Source organism: Oncorhynchus gorbuscha, linkage group LG10 (genome assembly GCF_021184085.1).
Source record: "Oncorhynchus gorbuscha isolate QuinsamMale2020 ecotype Even-year linkage group LG10, OgorEven_v1.0, whole genome shotgun sequence".
Taxonomy (NCBI): Eukaryota; Metazoa; Chordata; class Actinopteri; order Salmoniformes; family Salmonidae; genus Oncorhynchus; species Oncorhynchus gorbuscha.
In genome coordinates, this window is record NC_060182.1 from 88324095 (window position 1) to 88344094 (window position 20000).

General features: G+C 43.4%; 1 protein-coding gene across 6 annotated transcripts in view; it reads left to right on the forward strand.

Moving 5' to 3' along the window:
- LOC124046687 (DNA (cytosine-5)-methyltransferase 3A-like) overlaps window positions 1-20000 on the forward strand; it is a 70129-nt gene that overhangs the window by 26296 nt on the left and 23833 nt on the right. For 5 of the 6 annotated variants that reach the window (XM_046367344.1, XM_046367346.1, XM_046367345.1 and 2 more), the window contains 5 exons: window positions 279-322; window positions 1180-1326; window positions 16996-17238; window positions 17653-17811; window positions 18060-18167. In XM_046367344.1, coding sequence (XP_046223300.1) covers window positions 279-322; window positions 1180-1326; window positions 16996-17238; window positions 17653-17811; window positions 18060-18167 — 701 coding nt within the window. The remainder of the gene's footprint in view (window positions 1-278; window positions 323-1179; window positions 1327-16995; window positions 17239-17652; window positions 17812-18059; window positions 18168-20000) is intronic. The other variant, XM_046367348.1, reaches the window with a different exon arrangement.

Here is a 20000-nt window from a genome sequence, read left to right on the forward strand (position 1 = left end):
TGATATACGCTGCTAAGGTGACAGGCTATTGTGACAAGCTCAGCTAGCCCACAAGTGTCTAACTACAGGTCAGGTAGAACTCTTATGAATGATTGAGGAGATCCACTGGTCCTGTGTTGCCGAGTGGCTTTGTTTTTTCTGTCGATGTCAAGGTGACTGTGGCTGTAGTCTCTCTCGTCTCCTATGTGCTGAGATTACTCTGACTTTTGGCTCGCCCACAGGAACACGTTATTGAATTGAATGATTGCTCCAGTATCACTCACTGTGTTTCCCTCTAGATGTGGAGCAGAAGGAGGATGGAGGTGATACAGCCAAGAAACAGGTAAGTCATCCACTGTCTTCATTATACTGTGTTACATCATCAATCAATCAATCCATCCATCAATCAGTCAATCAGTCAGCCCACTTCTCCAGCTCCTCGCGTCAATTTAACAATGGTAGAATCTCCCTCCAGCCGATGCTTACATTAATCCTATGGATGATCTAGTCTAACATTCTGACTGCTGTACACAAGTACACCCTTCTGGAAAAGTTTGGGGAAATGGGATGTATCCTCTTCAGACTGACCTTTGGGGGTTGTGATGTTAGCTGGTGATGATGCTGAACTAGGGGGAAGTGCTGTTCTCCTTTTACAATATCATTTTTACAAAAAATGGACTTTTGAGTCCTCCTGGACTTTTGAAAGAAATGGTACCTAATTGGCATATAGATCTGAGATATCAAATACACTTGGTGCCCAGTCCGACATGAGAAGGTCCTTGCGTTGGCCAATGACTTAAGCGGGCTCGCCAAGCCAGGCTATGATTGGTAGAGTGAGACAGTATAGTGGGTTGCCAGGGCTCTGGAAGAGACAGTTTGTGTTCCTTGCTGTTTGACCAGTCACACATTGTCTGCATTGGGCTGCAGTTTTGTCAATGAGTCATCATCCTTTTCTGGAGCACCCCCCCTACGCAGCCCCCCTCCGCCCACACCCCAAGAAGGACAAAGAGCAAAATATTGCTTCTCCGGCTAACTAGCAACAGTACTAGCCAGCAGTTTCAGCAGTGATAGCATGAAACTGTTTGCCTGAGTCATCTTCCTCCTCTACCACCTTACAAAAAGCAGAACAAACAAACAGAAAACAAGTACGTTAGTTAATATCTTTATTTCCGGTGTTCTTCTTTGTATCCCTTTAAACAGGGAGTTGGAGGCCCTGGGACAGGCAGGCTGCGTGGCTCCGTCAGTCTGCGTCAGAGGCCCATTCCCAGAGTAACCTTCCAGGCCGGGGACCCATATTACATTAGCAAGAGGACCAGGGAGGAGTGGCTGGCCAAGTGGAAGATGGAGGTGAGTACAGTACCTCCCACTGGATGGCTGGCTAGCCACTGTCTCAGGCAGGGTTAGACTCTTAAGGGTGCCCAATGTGTCTTGGGGGTCCCCAATGTGTCTTGGAGGTGCCCAATGTGTCTTGGGGGTTCCCAATATGTCTTGGAGGTTCCCAATGTGTCTTAGAGGTGCCCAATGTGTCTTGGGGGTCCCCAATGTGTCTTAGGGGTGCCCAATGTGTCTTGGAGGTGCCCAATGTGTCTTGGGGGTTCCCAATGTGTCTTAGGGGTGCCCAATGTGTCTTGGAGGTTCCCAATGTGTCTTAGGGGTTCCCAATGTGTCTTAGGGGTTCCCAATGTGTCTTAGGGGTTCCCAATGTGTCTTAGGGGTGCCCAATGTGTCTTAGGGGTGCCCAATGTGTCTTAGGGGTTCCCAATGTGTCTTAGGGGTTCCCAATGTGTCTTAGGGGTGCCCAATGTGTCTTAGGGGTGCCCAATGTGTCTTGGGGGTACCCAATGTGTCTTAGGGGTGCCCAATGTGTCTTAGGGGTGCCCAATGTCTCTTAGGGGTGCCCAATGTGTCTTAGGGGTGCCCAATATGTCTTGGAGGTGCCCAATGTGTCTTAGGGGTGCCCAATGTGTCTTGGAGGTGCCCAATGTGTCTTGGAGGTTCCCTTGGGGTGCCCAATGTGCCCTGGGGGCGCCCAATGTGTCTTGGGGGTACTCAATGTTGATATCTTTCACAATTGTGGGGCTTATGTGTGGGCTCTAGGACTGACTCCAAAGATTTGAATCATTGGGTTTCAGCCCTAGTGGGCCCTGATTTGTTATGGAGATGATTTGTTCCCAGTCCTCTCTAGCCATCCTGTTATTCAAACCTGGTTTCAGGGACCACAAATAGTCCAGAGCTGTCTGGCAGGGTTACCAAGATTCCAATAGGCCAATAGACAGGGCATTCTCAGCAAAGTGGGACGGTATTTGTTGGGTTCTCTCACAGCCAAGTGTATTTGATAGGTCATTGATATATCAAAGAGATACCATTTATTTCATTGTTTTTGTAGGTTGGTTGAGTTCACAGTTTCCTTCCTGTCTTTGTGTCTTTGTAGGACCTACTTCAGGGCACCATTGTTGACCAATGATAAATGACCGCTATGTTGTTGCTCACTTTTGTGCTTTGTTGCCTCAGTTTGGTTCCCACTATACAGCCCAAAGTCACATTATAGGCATGGACTTGTACCAGTTAAGACTAATCTAGCCCCCACCTGAATCCAAACTGGGCTTAAGTTTATTAGCCATGTAATGAACTAATTGGAAATCCAGTAATAATGCAAACTAAGGAGAGAAAACCAAGTTAATCTACAATGTCGAGACTAATAAAGTTCATTTACGATATCAAGACTAATAAAGTTAATTTACGATATCAAGGCTAATTTAGTTAATTTACGATATCAAGACTAATTTAGTTAATTTACGATATCAAGGCTAATTTAGTTAATTTACGATATCAAGGCTAATTAAGTTAATTTACGATATCAAGACTAATTAAGTTAATTTACGATATCAAGACTAATTTAGTTAATTTACAATATCAAGACTAATTTAGTTAATTTACAATATCAAGACTAATTTAGTTAATTTACGATATCAAGACTAATTTAGTTAATTTACGATATCAAGGCTAATGAAGTTAATTTACAATATCAAGACTAATAAAGTTAATTTACAATATCAAGACTAATAAAGTTAATTTACAATATCAAGACTAATAAAGTTAATTTACAATATCAAGACTAATAAAGTTAATTTACGATATCAAGACTAATAAAGTTAATTTACAATATCAAGACTAATTAAGTTCATTTACAATATCGAGACTAATAAGCACATTCTTCTGTTGTTACAACCACTTTATTATAGTTTATGTTGCAGTAATGTGGCTGCCAAATGTACATCCCTATAACAGGCTATTGCATTGGTAGTTTCTGAAATCATGCCTCCTCCTGAATGTGACTACACAGCATTCCTACTCACCCAATGTGATGTAATGTACTCTACTGCTAATTCAAGCTGTGGGATTTAATTTCAGATCATTAATAACTCTTTCTCAATACAATATGTCATAAATCCTTAGAAATGTTTCCCTCCCACTCTATCTCTTTCTCTCTCATCCCTCCTCCCCTCTGTCTCTACCTCCCTACCCCCTCCTCTCTATCCCTCTCTCTCATCCCTCCTCCCCTCTCCATCCCTCCTCCTCTCTCTTTCTAACTCCCCTTCTCTCCATCCTTCCCCCCTCTCTCTCCCTCCCTCCCTCGCTCTCTTGCTCTCCCCTCCCTCTCCTCTCCTCTCCTCTCCTCTCCTCTCCTCTCCTCTCCTCTCCTCTCCTCTCTCTCTCCTCTCCTCTCCTCTCCTCTCCTCTCCTCTCCTCTCCTCTCCTCTCCTCTCCTCTCCTCTCCTCTCCTCTCCTCTCCTCTCTCCTCTCCTCTCTCTCTCTCCCTTTCTCTCCTTCCTTCCCCCCCCCCATCTCTCCTCCCTCTTCACATCAGACTATAATACTCCTGGTAGTAAGGCCAGAACTTGTAGTGAGACTGTCACTGTTACGTAATGAGTGGCTGTGTCCATGGCAACAAGATGGGGGCTACCATTTCGTCTCTCACCCCACCCCTCCAGCCCTCAGCCCTGCCATTGGAGCAGGCTTGGGAAGAACCCATAAGAGTGTCTGGCGGGGGGAATTATTTGCAAATTAGCAGGACATGCTGGGGTCTGGCGAGTGAAACGTGGTAAAGAACCACAGAAACAGGCAGCTGAGGTTAGGCACCGCAGTTCTCATTTGTCAAAAATAGAAGCGGATTTTCTTTCAACTAGCGGCTTTAAAAATCATAAGATAACATAAAGAGGGCATTTCATAAAATCAGCATGTGTTAGAAGAAATAGTCAGTATATTGTGATATACATTTTATTTCTTTGTGAGAACATTTGCATAAGGATGGATTTGTTGTGATGGCATTGCAGAAGCCCTTTTCCCAGGACTAAACAGAAGAGGTAAAGAATAAGCTGTCTGGTTTGGCTGTTGTTGTTGTTGTTGTTGTTGTTGTTGCTGCTGCTGGGGACAAGGCATCAGGTTCACCGTGATTCTGGAGTTGATTGAGAAGGAAAGGAGCTGTCTGAACTGAAAGGGTTAGCTTAAAGGGGAAGAATTCCTTTCTACTCTGTTCTTCCGTTTCTCCCAGAGAAAGAGAGGGATCTCTCTTTTTAAGTTCCTTGTCTTACAGTGGACTTTTCTCTCCTTCCTCCCACCCCTCATTCTTCTCCTAACCCCTCCCCCAGCCCCAGCTATGGATATGAGGATGAAGATGAGGTTTGCAGCATATTTCCAGCACTGTTTGCAAGGCAGCCTCTTGGCTCTCTGCCAACATTTTGCAAGTCCTCTCTAGCCAACCAGAATTCCTGCCTTCAGTCACCTGACCCTGAATTTCCAGACAAAGAAATGTTCATGCTTCTTTCTTTCTTTTTATTGAGTGATCTCCTCTACCCCAGGAGTGGGGGGTAAATAAATTGCAGCCCCCACATTGGATTAAAAGGATTGTGTGCCGGCGTGTATGGGTATGTGCATTGCATTATTTGTTTGCTAACATTGTGGTGGAGAGCGTGCATTAGACATGAACCTGCATACAGCAAGAGGAATATGCTGACTTTGGGTATTTCCACTAGAGTTGCTACTGCCCATCTGTTGTCTCTCAGTAGCTTAAAGGGAAACACTCTCTTTATGAAAGGAAAGTGAAAGCAGTGATTTTCACAAGTGCAGAGAAAACATTTTTTTATTTTTTATTTAAAAAAATTAAAAAAGAATAATGTGATCCTGAGGGGGGAATGTGCATAAACTGTTTCCTGTTTTACAGCAGTAACACTAAGAGTTTTTAATGCACACATAGCTGTGTTTTCTTGTGTTTTTACTATTTTTTTCCCCGGGGGGGTTTGGTTTTCTTCCCAGTTTAGATAAGCTAATTGCTTACACAATACCTGACACTTTTATGTACATTATCAGCCACCCGTTCTAGATCAGAATAGTTCTAAAAGCATTATGCCTATGTTTCTGACAGACGGTTTAGCAGCTGTAGAGTTTGTAGTGTAAAGATTGAATATCTGAACCGGTTGAACTGGGAGAAAGTTCAGTGCTAGGCCTCAACCCTTCTCTCTGTCGTGTGGACTGTTTTAAGTCTACATTTTACACTGTAGTCATTTAGCAGACACTCTTATCTAGAGCCACTTACAGTTAGTGAATTCATCTTAAGATAAATAGGTGGGACAACCACATATTACAGGTATAGTAAGTAGAAGGGGGTGATATGCTTAATGGAAATTCCTTGTAAGATGATTAAAAGATTTTCAATTCCTTTTGAAAGTAATTTGACCAAGCTCATCGGGTGGCAGTTTTAACAATACCACTTGTGTATTCATAGTGAACTATGTTCATGTATTCGTGACTGACCCTGGAATATTATTCCTACTTGCCTCCAAAAACGACCCAATACAATGGGGACCAGATGGTGTCTTTCTGTGTGTGTGTGTGTGTGTGTGTGTGTGTGTGTGTGTGTGTGTGTGTGTGTGTGTGTGTGTGTGTGTGTGTGTGTGTGTGTGTGTGTGTGTGTGTGTGTGTGTGTGTGTGTGTGTGTGTGTGTGTGTGTGTGTGTGTGTGTGTGTGTGTGTGTGTGTGTGTGTGGCATTTGTTATGTGTGTGTGTGCTTGGGCATGTGCGAATGTGTATGTGTGCGCGTGGAACAGATGTGTGCGAATGTGTGTGTGTATCTGAGTGACCCCCCGCCTGGGCCAGTAATAAAATACACAGCCATTGTGGGGCATTATGACAACGATTAGGGCTAATGAATACTGTTACCACATTGCTACACACGGTTCTGCTGTGTTCATCTGTGTGTTAAGGTGTTTCAGGGTTAATTACCTGCCTGAAAGCAGCTATGATCATGATCTGATGATCCTAACAGTCTGTTTACTATAATGTTGATCACATTATTCATTTTAGCTGACAACTCTCTGGGAATCCCCATTGATTTCTTCCTGTGTGGGGAAAGAAATGGTTGTGTTTTATTAATGCTTTACAAATACCAACCCAGTTGGTCATACAGTATACAGTAATTCAATGTTCCTGACTACAGAGTAGACGTGTTGGAGATCTTTGTGTCAGAGAAATGACTTGGTCAAATCCTTGACCGTACCTGTATATTAACCGTGTAGTTGTCTATTTCATCTGGTAACACTAGACATGAAGCTGCTATTATGTGTGGAAACTGTTATAGATCCAGTCTATGAATAAGAAGCAGCTCTTATTATTTGTCTAGGAACTGGGGGCCTCATGGGGTACTGAACAACAAACACGTGACAAGAGAGGTTGTCTTCTGCAAAATGTCTCTACAGTCAGGAAGTCAGTCAGAGGAGTGGAGGGCTTTTCCACCGATTAACTACTAACCTACTAATCTCAACCAGGTGCAGTTAGTAGTTAGCAGTTAGCTGATAACAGTTAGCAGTTAGTAGTTAGCAGTTAGCTGATAACAGTTAGCAGTTATCTGATAACAGTTAACAGGTAGCTGATAACAGTTAGCAGTTAGTAGTTAGCATTTAGCTGATAACAGTTAGCAGTTAGTCGTTTCTCCATTGTTGCTTATGTTTGCCTTCTTTCCTGTGTGCAGTACAGTACTGTATATATTTGAGACAAGTTTAGTGTGTAGGACAGTATGTCTGTATGGTACATTATACCAACACTCAGCATCTTTTTAACATCAAAGATACCATTTTCCAGGAGTAGCTACTTTTCCTTCCTACTGGTCTTATTATTAGTATCCATTCATGGTGTCATTTTCTATGTTGATCTCTGAGTTGGCACGTAGTGTATATGTGCTGCTAGCTAGCTGGTATTTCTGAAGTTGTCAGTGGTAGGCAGCGTGTGTAAAATGATAAAGACTGCATTGTCTCTCTCTCTCTCTCTCTCTCTCTCTCTCTCTCTCTCTCTCTCTCTCTCTCTCTCTCTCTCTCTCTCTCTCTCTCTCTCTCTCTCTCTCTCTCTCTCTCTCTCTCTCTCTCTCATTTTTTCTCTCCTGTGGATCTAGAGAGCCTGTCTTGCAGACTGCCTGCCTGGTGTAGCTGCACTCTCACGTGAGAGAGAGAGGCCCCAAAAGGGGGCATTTACAACTGGGGAAAAGGCCAGAGACAAATATCTGGTTCTTATAGCCCCTGTACTCTATTCCTCCCCCACCATTGTTTGGTAGAGTCAGCTTTCCATTGATTCTGAGAATAAATGACCCACTAGCAGCAGCCTGGAGAGAGCAGTTACTCCCCCAAAACGTGCCAAGATGGCCACCACAGTACCGTTGTAACAGTACTGTACAGTAGCCTACAGGATTTTACATTTCTATTTGACATTTTTGTCATTTAGCAGACGCTCTTATCCAGAGCGACTTACAGTAGTGAGTGCATAAGTTTTCCTCACTTCCTTAAAATCTACCTGTAACTTACTTACTGTGTTGTAGGCCCACCAGATGGCCTGTTACATTATCAATGAGTCTGAACCCATTGAAGTCAGTTTATTTTTTATTTTTCCAGTCAATGATTAGCAGAGATTCCTTTGTTGTGCCATACTGTGTCCACAGTATCAACAGGTGCACTTGTAACAGATTTGACTTGCCAGGAATGATCTTGGCACCAAATCAATTATTCGACAGCATAAGAAAACATTGTAAAACTTTATTACTATAAGTAGATAATATATTTGGATTTTGTTTGAATCAGCTTGTTTGAATCAGTTTGTTTGAATCAGTGTGTATTATTCACAAGTTTATTTGATTCAGAGTGTTTGAATCAGTGTGTATTATTCACAAGTTTGTTTGATTCAGAGTGTTTGAATCAGTGTGTATTATTCACAAGTTTGTTTGATTCAGAGTGTTTGAATCAGTGTGTATTATTCACAAGTTTGTTTGATTCAGAGTGTTTGAATCAGTGTGTATTATTCACAAGTTTGTTTGATTCAGAGTGTTTGAATCAGTGTGTATTATTCACAAGTTTGTTTGATTCAGAGTGTTTGAATCAGTGTGTATTATTCACAAGTTTGTTTGATTCAGAGTGTTTGAATCAGTGTGTTTCATTAACAAGTTTATTTGATTCAGAGTGTTTGAATCAGTGTGTTTGATTAACAAGTTTAATTGATTCAGAGTGTTTGAATCAGTGTGTTTGATTCACAAGTTTGTTTAAATCTAACACACATCCAAGAGGACACCACCTCTATACTCTGCTCATCCCCTGACTCCTGTGTTCAACTAAAACCTAGTAAAATGTTTATTACCATCATAGACTTAGAAGAAAACAGTGTTTAAAGTATTCTTTTTTTACAGGACATATTTTCCCTCCTCTACACATCAAATCCCCTGGTTCAGCTGAGCCAGCTGAACCAACACTCTAACACATATGGTTGAGGAGAGGCTTTGAACCAGGAAGTCATCCACTACTTACTGCAGATATTTATAAACTAGAGCAGAGCCTCTTGATTGAACACCACATGTTTCTGCTGTGCCTCACCAGCCCCTCCCCATCCACCCCCTCTCCCTGAGGGCCTACTGTATGGAGGGAGGGAGGGAGGGAGGGCGAGAGGGAGGAAGGGAAGGGACTCAGACGGGGGCTTCGGGTTTGTTCCCAGCCCTCTCCTTATCTCTCCGGGGGTGTCTCAGGGAGAGTTGGGATATGCAAAAATTCCATTTCCATTTCACACCTCACTCTTGTACAGGTTACCCACTTGTACATGAAAGGAAACAGGACAAATGTAAGCACCCACTATTTGATACACTACAGTCAGCCCTGGGACACTCATAGTGTGAGAGAAACCTGAGAAAGATTTTGCACCAGAGCATTGGAATAAGTGCAGGGAAGGGTTTTCACATGTGTGTGTTTTGAGAGATATATACTGTGTGTAAAAGAGAAAGGCAAAGAGAGATCAACAGAAAGAAAGAGATAGACAGCGACTGAGCGAGAGATATAGAGAGATAGAGGGAGAACCTGATAGAGAGACAGAGAGATAGAGGGAGGGAGAACCTGATAGAGAGACAGAGAGATAGAGGGAGGGAGAACCTGATAGAGAGACAGAGAGATAGAGGGAGAACCTGATAGAGAGACAGAGAGATAGAGGGAGAACCTGATAGAGAGACAGAGAGATAGAAGGAGAACCTGATAGAGAGACAGAGGGAGGGAGAACCTGATAGAGAGACAGAGAGATAGAGGGAGGGAGAACCTGATAGAGAGACAGAGAGATAGAGGGAGGGAGAACCTGATAGAGACAGAGAGATAGAGGGAGAACCTGATAGAGAGACAGAGAGATAGAGGGAGAACCTGATAGAGAGACAGAGGGAGAGAGAACCTGATAGAGAGACAGAGAGATAGAGGGAGAACCTGATAGAGAGGGAGAACCCGATAGAGAGAGAGAACCCGATAAAGAGAGAAAGTGACAGAGAGAGAGAGAGAACCTGATAGAGATAGAGAGAGAGAGAGATAACCTGATAGAGAGAGAGAAAGTGACAGGGAGAGAGAGAGAGAACCTGGTAGAGAGAGAGAGAAAGTGACAGAGCGAGAGAGAGAGGGAACCTGATAGAGAGAAAGTGACAGAGAGCGAGAGAACCTGATAGAGATAGAGAGAAAGTGACAGGGAGAGAGAAAGAGAACCTGATAGAGATAGAGAAAGTGACAGGGAGAGAGAAAGAGAACCTGATAGAGATAGAGAAAGTGACAGGGAGAGAGAAAGAGAACCTGATAGAGATAGAGAAAGTGACAGGGAGAGAGAAAGAGAACCTGATAGAGAGAAAGATTGAGAGAGAGAGAGAGAAGAGAGAGAGAGAGAGAGAACCTGATTGAGAGAGAGAGAGAGAACCTGATTGAGAGAGAGAGAGAGAACCTGATTGAGAGAGAGAGAGAGAACCTGATTGAGAGAGAGAGAGAGAACCTGATTGAGAGAGAGAGAGAGAACCTGAGAGAGAGAGGCAGACTGCAGTAGGATGAGTGCAGCTGTTGGGAATTTAGTGTGAGAGGGGCTGTAGGGCCTCTCTCTCGTCCTCTCTGTGTGATTGGTTCAGTGTCAGGTACCAAAACCCAGTGAACTCTCCCTCTGTCTACTGCCTGGAGACGTCACGGCCTAGCAAATACAGTACATAGAGAGATGCTACTGGTCAGCAGATATTTAAATTGTATTTATTTAATTAACCTTTTATATAACTAGGCAAGTCAGTTAAGAACAAATTCTTATTTACAATGATGGCCTACCAAAAGGCAAAAGGCCTCCTGGGGGGAATCGCATCTCTGCATGTCTGGCAGACATATCAGTGTGGATGACGGATCACCACCTCAAGCTGAACCTCTGCAAGACGGAGCTGCTCTTCCTCCCGGGGAAGGACTGCCCGTTCCATGATCTCGCCATCACGGTTGACAACTCCATTGTGTCCTCCTCCCAAAGCACTAAGAACCTTGGCGTGATCCTGGACAACACCCTGTCGTTCTCAACTAACATCAAGGCGGTGGCCCGTTCCTGTAGGTTCATGCTCTACAACATCCGCAGAGTACGACCCTGCCTCACACAGGAAGCGGCGCAGGTCCTAATCCAGGCACTTGTCATCTCCCGTCTGGATTACTGCAACTTGCTGTTGGCTGGGCTCCCTGCCTGTGCCATTAAACCCCTACAACTCATCCAGAACGCCGCAGCCCGTCTGGTGTTCAACCTTCCCAAGTTCTCTCACGTCACCCCGCTCCTCCGCTCTCTCCACTGGCTTCCAGTTGAAGCTCGCATCCGCTACAAGACCATGGTGCTTGCCTACGGAGCTGTGAGGGGAACGGCACCTCAGTACCTCCAGGCTCTGATCAGGCCCTACACCCAAACAAGGGCACTGCGTTCATCCACCTCTGGCCTGCTCGCCTCCCTACCACTGAGGAAGCACAGCTCCCGCTCAGCCCAGTCAAAACTGTTCGCTGCTCTGGCCCCCCAATGGTGGAACAAACTCCCTCACGACGCCAGGACAGCGGAGTCAATCACCACCTTCCGGAGACACCTGAAACCCCACCTCTTTAAGGAATACCTAGGATAGGATAAGTAATCCCTCTCACCCCCCCCTTTAAGATTTAGATGCACTATTGTAAAGTGACTGTTCCACTGAATGTCATAAGGTGAATGCACCAATTTGTAAGTCGCTCTGGATAAGAGCGTCTGCTAAATGACTTAAATGTAAATGTAAATGTGGGACGGGGGCTGGGATAAAAAAAATCTAATTTAAAAAAATAAAAATATAGGACAAAACACACATCACGACGAGACAACACAGCACTACATAAAGAGAGACCTAAGATGACAACATAGCATGGCAGCAGCATAACATGGTAGCCGCACAACATGACAACAACATGGCAGCAGCACAACATGGCAACAGCACAGCATGGTAGCAACAGAACATGGTAGCAGCACAACATGGTAGCAGCACAACATGGTAGCAACACAACATGGTAGCAACACAACATGGTAGCAGCACAACATGGTAGCAGCAAAACATGGTAGCAGCACAACATGGTAGTAGCACAACATGGTAGCAGCACAACATGGTAGCAGCACAACATGGTAGAAACATTATTGGGCAGTGCTCTATACTACAGTTTTCTTTTTGTATTGTGTGAACAGCCGCCAGTGCTGGACAGTGGACACTAAAATATGGTATAGGATTTGTATCTTTATTCAGATATATAGGTTATTTATACAGGTTAGCATTAAAGGAAAAATCCCCTCAAAAACTATATTTTAATAATTTTGTCATTTGTCCACTGTTGATACAGTACATTCCCAAAAATGTTTTGCATGTCAGCGCTCAGGTTTTCAGGTTGTAGGTTTTTCAAGAAGCAACATGCCACACCATGATGATCCGGTTTTGAGGTGGCAAGTGAAAAATTGACTGGTGACAAGCAAAATATTTAGGGCCAAAAAATATATATATAATTTATGGCCTCTAATAATGAAAAAAATATCAGAATATATTTTTGGAGTGGATTTTTCCTTTCATTTTCTTTTGGAAGAGAAACCAGTTTGCTTTTGTATCAGTGAACAGAGTGGACTTTTACTGAGAAAATAATGTTTATACAAGTTTAGGATTGCAAGGTTCTAGAACCTGGTTTTTATTTGTCCTAATTGAACCTTTATTTTACCAGGTTGTCCCATTGTAGTCAAAATACCTCCATTTCAAGAGAGATCTGTTCTGATTTATCTAGTAGTTCACGGCTATAATTACCATATTCCTGCTCTTTAACCATAATTGTGTAAACATTAGGTAGGCTTAATTTATGCTACTTTTCCCTGACTTGTTGATATTGAAATACTACACCCATTGAGGTCAGTTCACTACTAGAATGTGTGAAACACACTGATCCTTCTGGTGATTGGCTTCTCTGTGTGTAGTCCTGACTCCTATACTTACTGGTAATTGGCTTGTCTGTGTGTAGTCCTGATCCTACTGGTGATTGGCTTGTCTGTGTGTAGTCCTGACTTCTATTCCTACTGGTAATTGACCTCTCTGTGTGTAGTCCTGATCCTACTGGTGATTGGCTTCCCTGTGTGTAGTCCTGATCCTACTGGTGATTGGCTTCTCTGTGTGTAGTCCTGATCCTATTGGTGATTGGCTTCTCTGTGTGTAGTCCTGATCCTACTGGTGATTGGCTTCTCTGTGTGTAGTCCTGATCCTACTGGTGATTGGCTTCTCTGTGTGTAGTCCTGATCCTACTGGTGATTGGCTTCTCTGTGTGTAGTCCTGATCCTACTGGTGATTGGCTTCTCTGTGTGTAGTCCTGATCCTACTGGTGATTGACCTCTCTGTGTGTAGTCCTGATCCTACTGGTGATTGAGTCCTGATCCTACTGGTGATTGACCTCTCTGTGTGTAGTCCTGATCCTACTGGTGATTGACCTCTCTGTGTGTAGTCCTGATCCTACTGGTGATTGGCTTCTCTGTGTGTAGTCCTGATCCTACTGGTGATTGGCTTCTCTGTGTGTAGTCCTGATCCTATTGGTGATTGGCTTCTCTGTGTGTAGTCCTGATCCTACTGGTGATTGGCTTGTCTGTGTGTAGTCCTGACTTCTATTCCTACTGGTAATTGACCTCTCTGTGTGTAGTCCTGATCCTACTGGTGATTGGCTTCTCTGTGTGTAGTCCTGATCCTACTGGTGATTGGCTTCTCTGTGTGTAGTCTTGAGGGGAGACTTTGCTGTACAGTTCTGAGAATTGAAAACCAGTATTGTAGTGATGTAAATAAGGCGTTTGCTGTAAAGTAGCCTCTGTCGAGTCCCCAACAACTGGGGACGTTCCAGTTTTCAAAAGAGCCTGTGACACAACTTCCTCTTTTGGACGTTAACAAGGAGACACTTCATCTTAACTCCTCCTCCACATTTACTGGATTGGTTGAACAGTACAGAAGAGAACCTCCCCAACATGTTTTCTTCCTGTCAAGACCAGTATGAAGGGGATCAAGTTTCAGGTGTTTCTTTTATGCCTGCTATTTTAGGTTTAGCTACAAAGTGGATGTAAAATACATAGAAATATATTTTTAACCTTTATTTAACTAATAAGAACAAATTCTTATTTACAATGACGGCCTACACCGGCTAAACCTGGACAACGCTGGGCCATTTGTGCGCCACTCTATGGGACTCCCAATCACTGATGGTTGTGTCTGTGGTGACACCTCAAGCACTGAGATGCAGGGGAAAGATTTAGACCAGGTACTAAATCAGGCTGAGGGGGAAAGATTTAGACCAGGCACTAACTCAGGCTGAGGGGGAAAGATTTAGACCAGGCACTAAATCAGGCTGAGGGGGAAAGATTTAGACCAAACACTAAATCAGGCTGAGGGGGAAATATTTAGACCAAGCACTAAATCAGACTGAGGGGGAAAGATTTAGACCAGGCACTAAATCAGGCTGAGGGGGAAAGATTTAGACCAGGCACTAAATCAGGCTGAGGGGAAAAGATTTAGATCAGGCACTAAATCAGGCTGAGGGGGAAAGATTTAGACCAGGCACTAAATCAGGCTGAGGGGTAAATTTACATCATCAATGATGATTTAATTTTCTACAAAGAAGATTATACCCAATTATTGGCTGATGATCTTCTGAACTTCCCAATACCTTTCTAATGCATTTAATTCACTTCAAACCATACTTCCTTCAGATTGAAATACTGTCAAAAGTACTGTCACACTGATTTGTAATAAATTGTCATAGCCCCAATTAAAGAAGTAAACATTGGCCTTTGATTACATAACCTTTTTTTACATGGTGGGGTCGCAAAAATAAATTGATATCAAAATGGGGTCTTGGACCCAAAAAGGTTTGGAACCACTGCGTTAAACCTTCTGCAGAAAGGTGTTTTGAAATATTCACATTTAAATGTGTTGAACTCTACATGTAGCTTCCTCTTTACCCCTGTGTGACTTACTTGGTAGAGCATGGCACTTACAATCTCAGAGTTGTGGGTTCAATTCCCGCTTGGGCCACCCATACAAAAATGTGTATACACACACACACACACACACACACACACACACACACACACACACACACACACACACACACACACACACACACACACACACACACACACACACACACACACACACACACACACATAAACAGTGGGGCAAAAAAGTATTTAGTCAGCCACCAATTGTGCAAGTTCTCCAACTTAAAAAGATCAGAGAGGCCTGCAATTTTCATCATAGGTACACTTCAACTATGACAGACGAAACGAGAAAGAAAAAATCCAGAAAATCAAATTGTAGGATTTTTAATGAATTTATTTGTAAATTGTGGTGGAAAATAAGTATTTGGTCACCTACAAACAAGCAAGATTTCTGGCTCTCACAGACCTGTAACTTCTTCTTTAAGAGGCTCCTCTGTCCTCCACTCGTTACCTGTGTTAATGGCACCTGGTTGAACTTGTTATCAGTATAAAAGACACCTGTCCACAACCTCAAACAGTCACACTCCAAACTCCACTATGGCCAAGACCAAAGAGCTGTCAAAGGACACCAGAAACAAAATTGTAGACCTGCACCAGGCTGGGAAGAGTGAATCTGCAATAGGTAAGCAGCTTGGTTTGAAGAATTATTAGGAAATGGAAGATATACAAGACCACTGATAATCTCCCTCGATATGGGGCTCCACGCAAGATCTCACCCCGTGGGGTCAAAATGATCACAAGAATGGTGAGCAAAAATCCCAGAACCACACGGGGGGACCTAGTGAATGACCTGCAGAGAGCTGGGACCAAAGTAACAAAGCCTACCATCAGTAACACACTACGCCGCCAGGGACTCAAATCCTGCAGTGCCAGACGTGTCCCCCTGCTTAAGCCAGTACATGTCCAGGCCCGTCTGAAGTTTGCTAGAGAGCATTTGGATGATCCAGAAGAAGATTCGGAGAATGTCATATGGTCAGATGAAACCAAAATATAACTTTTCGGTAAAAACTCAACTCGTCGTGTTTGGAGGACAAAGAATGCTGAGTTGCATCCAAAGAGCACCATACCTATTGTGAAGCATGGGGATGGAAACATCATGTTTTGGGGCTGTTTTTCTGCAAAGGGACCAGGACGACTGATCCGTGTAAAGGAAAGAATGAATGGGGCCATGTATCGTGAGATTTTGAGTGAAAACCTCCTTCCATCAGCAAGGGCATTGAAGATGAAACGTGGCTGGGTCTTTCAGCATGACAATGATCCCAAACACACCGCCCGGGCAACGAAGGAGTTGCTTCGTAAGAAGCATTTCAAGGCCCTGGAGTGGCCTAGCCAGTCTCCAGATCTCAACCCCATAGAAAATCTTTGGAGGGAGTTGAAAGTCCGTGTTACCCAGCAACAGCCCCAAAACATCACTGCTCTAGAGGAGATCTGCATGGAGGAATGGGCCAAAATACCAGCAATAGTGTGTGAAAACCTTGTGAAGACTTACAGAAAATGTTTGACCTCTGTCATTGCCAACAAAGGGTATATAACAAAGTATTAAGAAACTTTTGTTATTGGCCATATACTTATTTTCCACCATAATTTGCAAATAAATTAATAAAAAATCCTACAATACAAGTGATTCTCTGGATTTTTTTTCTCATTTTGTCTGCCATAGTTGAAGTGTACCTATGATGAAAATTAGAGGCCTCTCACATCTTTTTAAGTGGGAGAACTTGCACAATTGGTGGCTGACTAAATACGCTTTTGCCCCACTGTAAGTATTTGATACATCAGAAAAGCAGAACTTAATATTTGGTACAGAAAACTTTGTTTACAATTACAGAGATCATACGTTTCCTGTAGTTCTTGACCAGGTTTGCACACACTGCAGCAGGGATTTTGGCCCACTCCTCCATACAGACCTTCTCCAGATCCTTCAGGTTGAATCAAAAATCCTACAATGTGATTTTCTGGATTTTGTTTCCTCATTTTTTCTGTCATAGTTGATGTGTACCTATGATGAAAATTACAGGCCTCTCTCATCTTTTTAAGTGGGAGAACTTGCACAATTGGTGGCTGACTAAATACTTTTTTTGACCCACTGTATATATATGCACTGTGGTGTTTCAGGCAGAGAAAAGTGACCTCTCCCTGTCCCCTGTATCTGTGGTGTTTCAGGCAGAGAAAAAAGCCCAACTGGTGTCAGTGTTGAACTTAATGGAGGACCATGAGGAGATGGAGCCTGAGCCTGAACAGAAAGAAGAGGTGTCAGTCATCACACCCCACCAGCAACAACAACAACAACAACAGCAGCCCACGAACCCAGCGTCCCCGACTGTGGCCACCACACCTGAACCTGTCCCCATGGCAGGAGGGGACAAGACATCCCCCAAGATTGCCGATACTGAGCCGGAGTATGAGGTAAACACACGGTGTAGCAATTACATATAATGTATACCATTTAGCAGACGGTCATCCACCAGACACTGACTGATAGTTCAGTGAGTACATTGTTGTTTGTTAGTATGGGTATGTGATGATCCCTGTAGTACAGGTGTGGTTTTGGCATTGGGGAGCTGGTGTGGGGGAAGCTGAGGGGGTTCTCCTTTTATGTATTTATTTAACCTTTATTTAACTAGGCAAGTCAGTTAAGAACAAAGTCTTATTTACAATATCGACCTACCCCAATCACAGACGGTTGTGATACAGCCTGGAATCGAACCAGGGTCTGTAGTGACGCCTCTAGCATTGAGATGCAGTGCCTTAGACTGCTGCTCCACTCTGGAACCCCTGGTGGTGTTATTGTTGTTGACCGTTGTTGTTGTTGTGCTGTAGGACGGGCGGGATTTCGGCATTGGGGAGCTGGTGTGGGGGAAGCTGAGGGGGTTTTCCTGGTGGCCTGGTCGTATTGTCTCCTGGTGGATGACCGGACGCAGCCGAGCTGCCGAGGGGACACGATGGGTCATGTGGTTCGGTGATGGAAAATTCTCAGTGGTGAGTAAAAAACTGTAAAACAGGGAAACAGTGTTGTGTTCGGTAGGCAACAAACAGATGACAACAGAGTGGAACTGGAAGGGACTACCTGGATTAATTTGCCCAACAAATAACAGTCATTTTCAGTTTCCGTTTTAAACGTTTTGCTACAGTATCGCCTACTGAACACCACCCGTTAAAAACACCATTTCTGTTCCACTAATTCAAAAATAAATGAAAAAGATCAATGACAATGTTGTGTTGTACAGGTGTGTGTAGAGAAACTGTTGGCTTTCAGTTCCTTCTCCAACGCCTTCCATCAGCCCACCTTCATCAAGCAGCCCATGTATAAGAAAGCCATCTACGAGGTGCTACAGGTCAGTACGGGGTTAGCTTTCATTGTTTCATTCACAGTATTCAGTCGTTTCCTATCACAGTCTTCACAGCGGGTTAAAATGTTTGAAATTACGTCATTATTATCAGTTCACAACTAGACCTGGATTATAATCTGGTTGTAATGGATTATAATCTGGTTGTAATGGATTATAATTTCATTGTAATGGTTGTAGTTTGATTGTGATAATGTCATGTCTACCAGCTTTGTGTGCTGGGAGGGATAGCTCAAAGATACAGCACATCTCAAAACCATAGACCATAGGTAGGCAACTAGATTCAGCCGCGGGGTCCGATTTTTGTCTGAGAGGAATTTTCGGGGGGCCGGAACATACTTATAATAATTTTGAACACTCCAAATTTACCACATCTAAGGTCAAAAGGAGATTAGTTCTCTAGTCATTTTGGAAGTTTTTCTTGGTAAACCATTCCCCTGCCATAGACTGTTGAAAGAGGCATCAAACACTCTGGAATGGTGATGCCGATGTGCCATTGAGCAAGGCCCTAAACTCTAATTGGCTCCAGGTCCGGTGATGATAATTGCTGACCCTGGCCGTGATCCACTCTCCTAGGAAGTCGCAGGGGGAGTTTGGATGTGTAAAAAACACATTTTTAATTCACACCTGCGTATAATACTCACTTGTATATGTGTGAAGTAAGACAAATAAGCACTCACCAAATTATTATTATTATTATTATTATAGAATGGCTCCAAGAAGGTGTACTCTGTAGTAATGACAGAGGCTTATAATACTTACTGTAAATCTCTGGATAAGAGCGTCTGCTAAATGACTCAATACTGTAAATCTCTCTGGATAAGAGCGTCTGCTAAATGACACGTTACTGTAAATCTCTCTGGATAAGAGCGTCTGCTAAATGACTCATTACTGTAACTCTCTCTGGATAAGAGTGTCTGCTAAATGACTCAATACTGTAAATCTCTCTGGATAAGAGTGTCTGCGAAATTACTCATTACTGTAAATCTCTCTGGATAAGAGAGGTTCTCTCTGGAAGGTTCTCCCATCTGTAAAGAGGTGCTCTGTCAGAGTGACCATCGGGTTCTTGGTCACCTCCCTGACCAAGACCCTTCTCCCCCGATTGCTCAGTTTTGCTGGGCGTCCTGCTCTAGAAAGAGTCTTGGTGGTTCAAAACTTCTTCTTTTTAAGAATGATGGAGGCCACTGTGTTCTTGGGGACCTTCAATGCTGCAGACATGTTTTGGTACTCTTCCCCAGGTCTGTGCCTCGACACAATCCTGTCTCGGAGCTCCACGGACAATTACTTCAACCTCATGGCTTGGATTTTGTTTTTGCGGACATGCACTGTCAACTGTGGGACCTTAAGTGTGTGCCTTTCCAAATCATGTCCAATCAATTGAATTTACCACAGGTGGACTCCAATCAAGTTGTAGAAACATCTCAAGGATGACCAATGGAAACAGGATGCACCTGAGCTCCATTTGGAGTGTCATAGCAAAGGCATTTCTGTTTTTTATATTTAATACATGTGTATAAACTTTGAAAAACCTGTTTTCACTTTGTCATTATGGTGTTTGTGTGTAGATTGACACCAAATCCACCACTGGTTTAAAGTAGGTATTGGGTTATTTTCTACAGATCCGTTCTCATTTAGACACCAAACCCACCACTGGTTTAAAGTAGGTATTGGGTTATTTTCTACAGATCCGTTCTCATTTAGACACCAAACCCACCACTGGTTTAAAGTAGGTATTGGGTTATTTTCTACAGATCCGTTCTCATTTAGACACCAAACCCACCACTGGTTTAAAGTAGGTATTGGGTTATTTTCTACAGATCC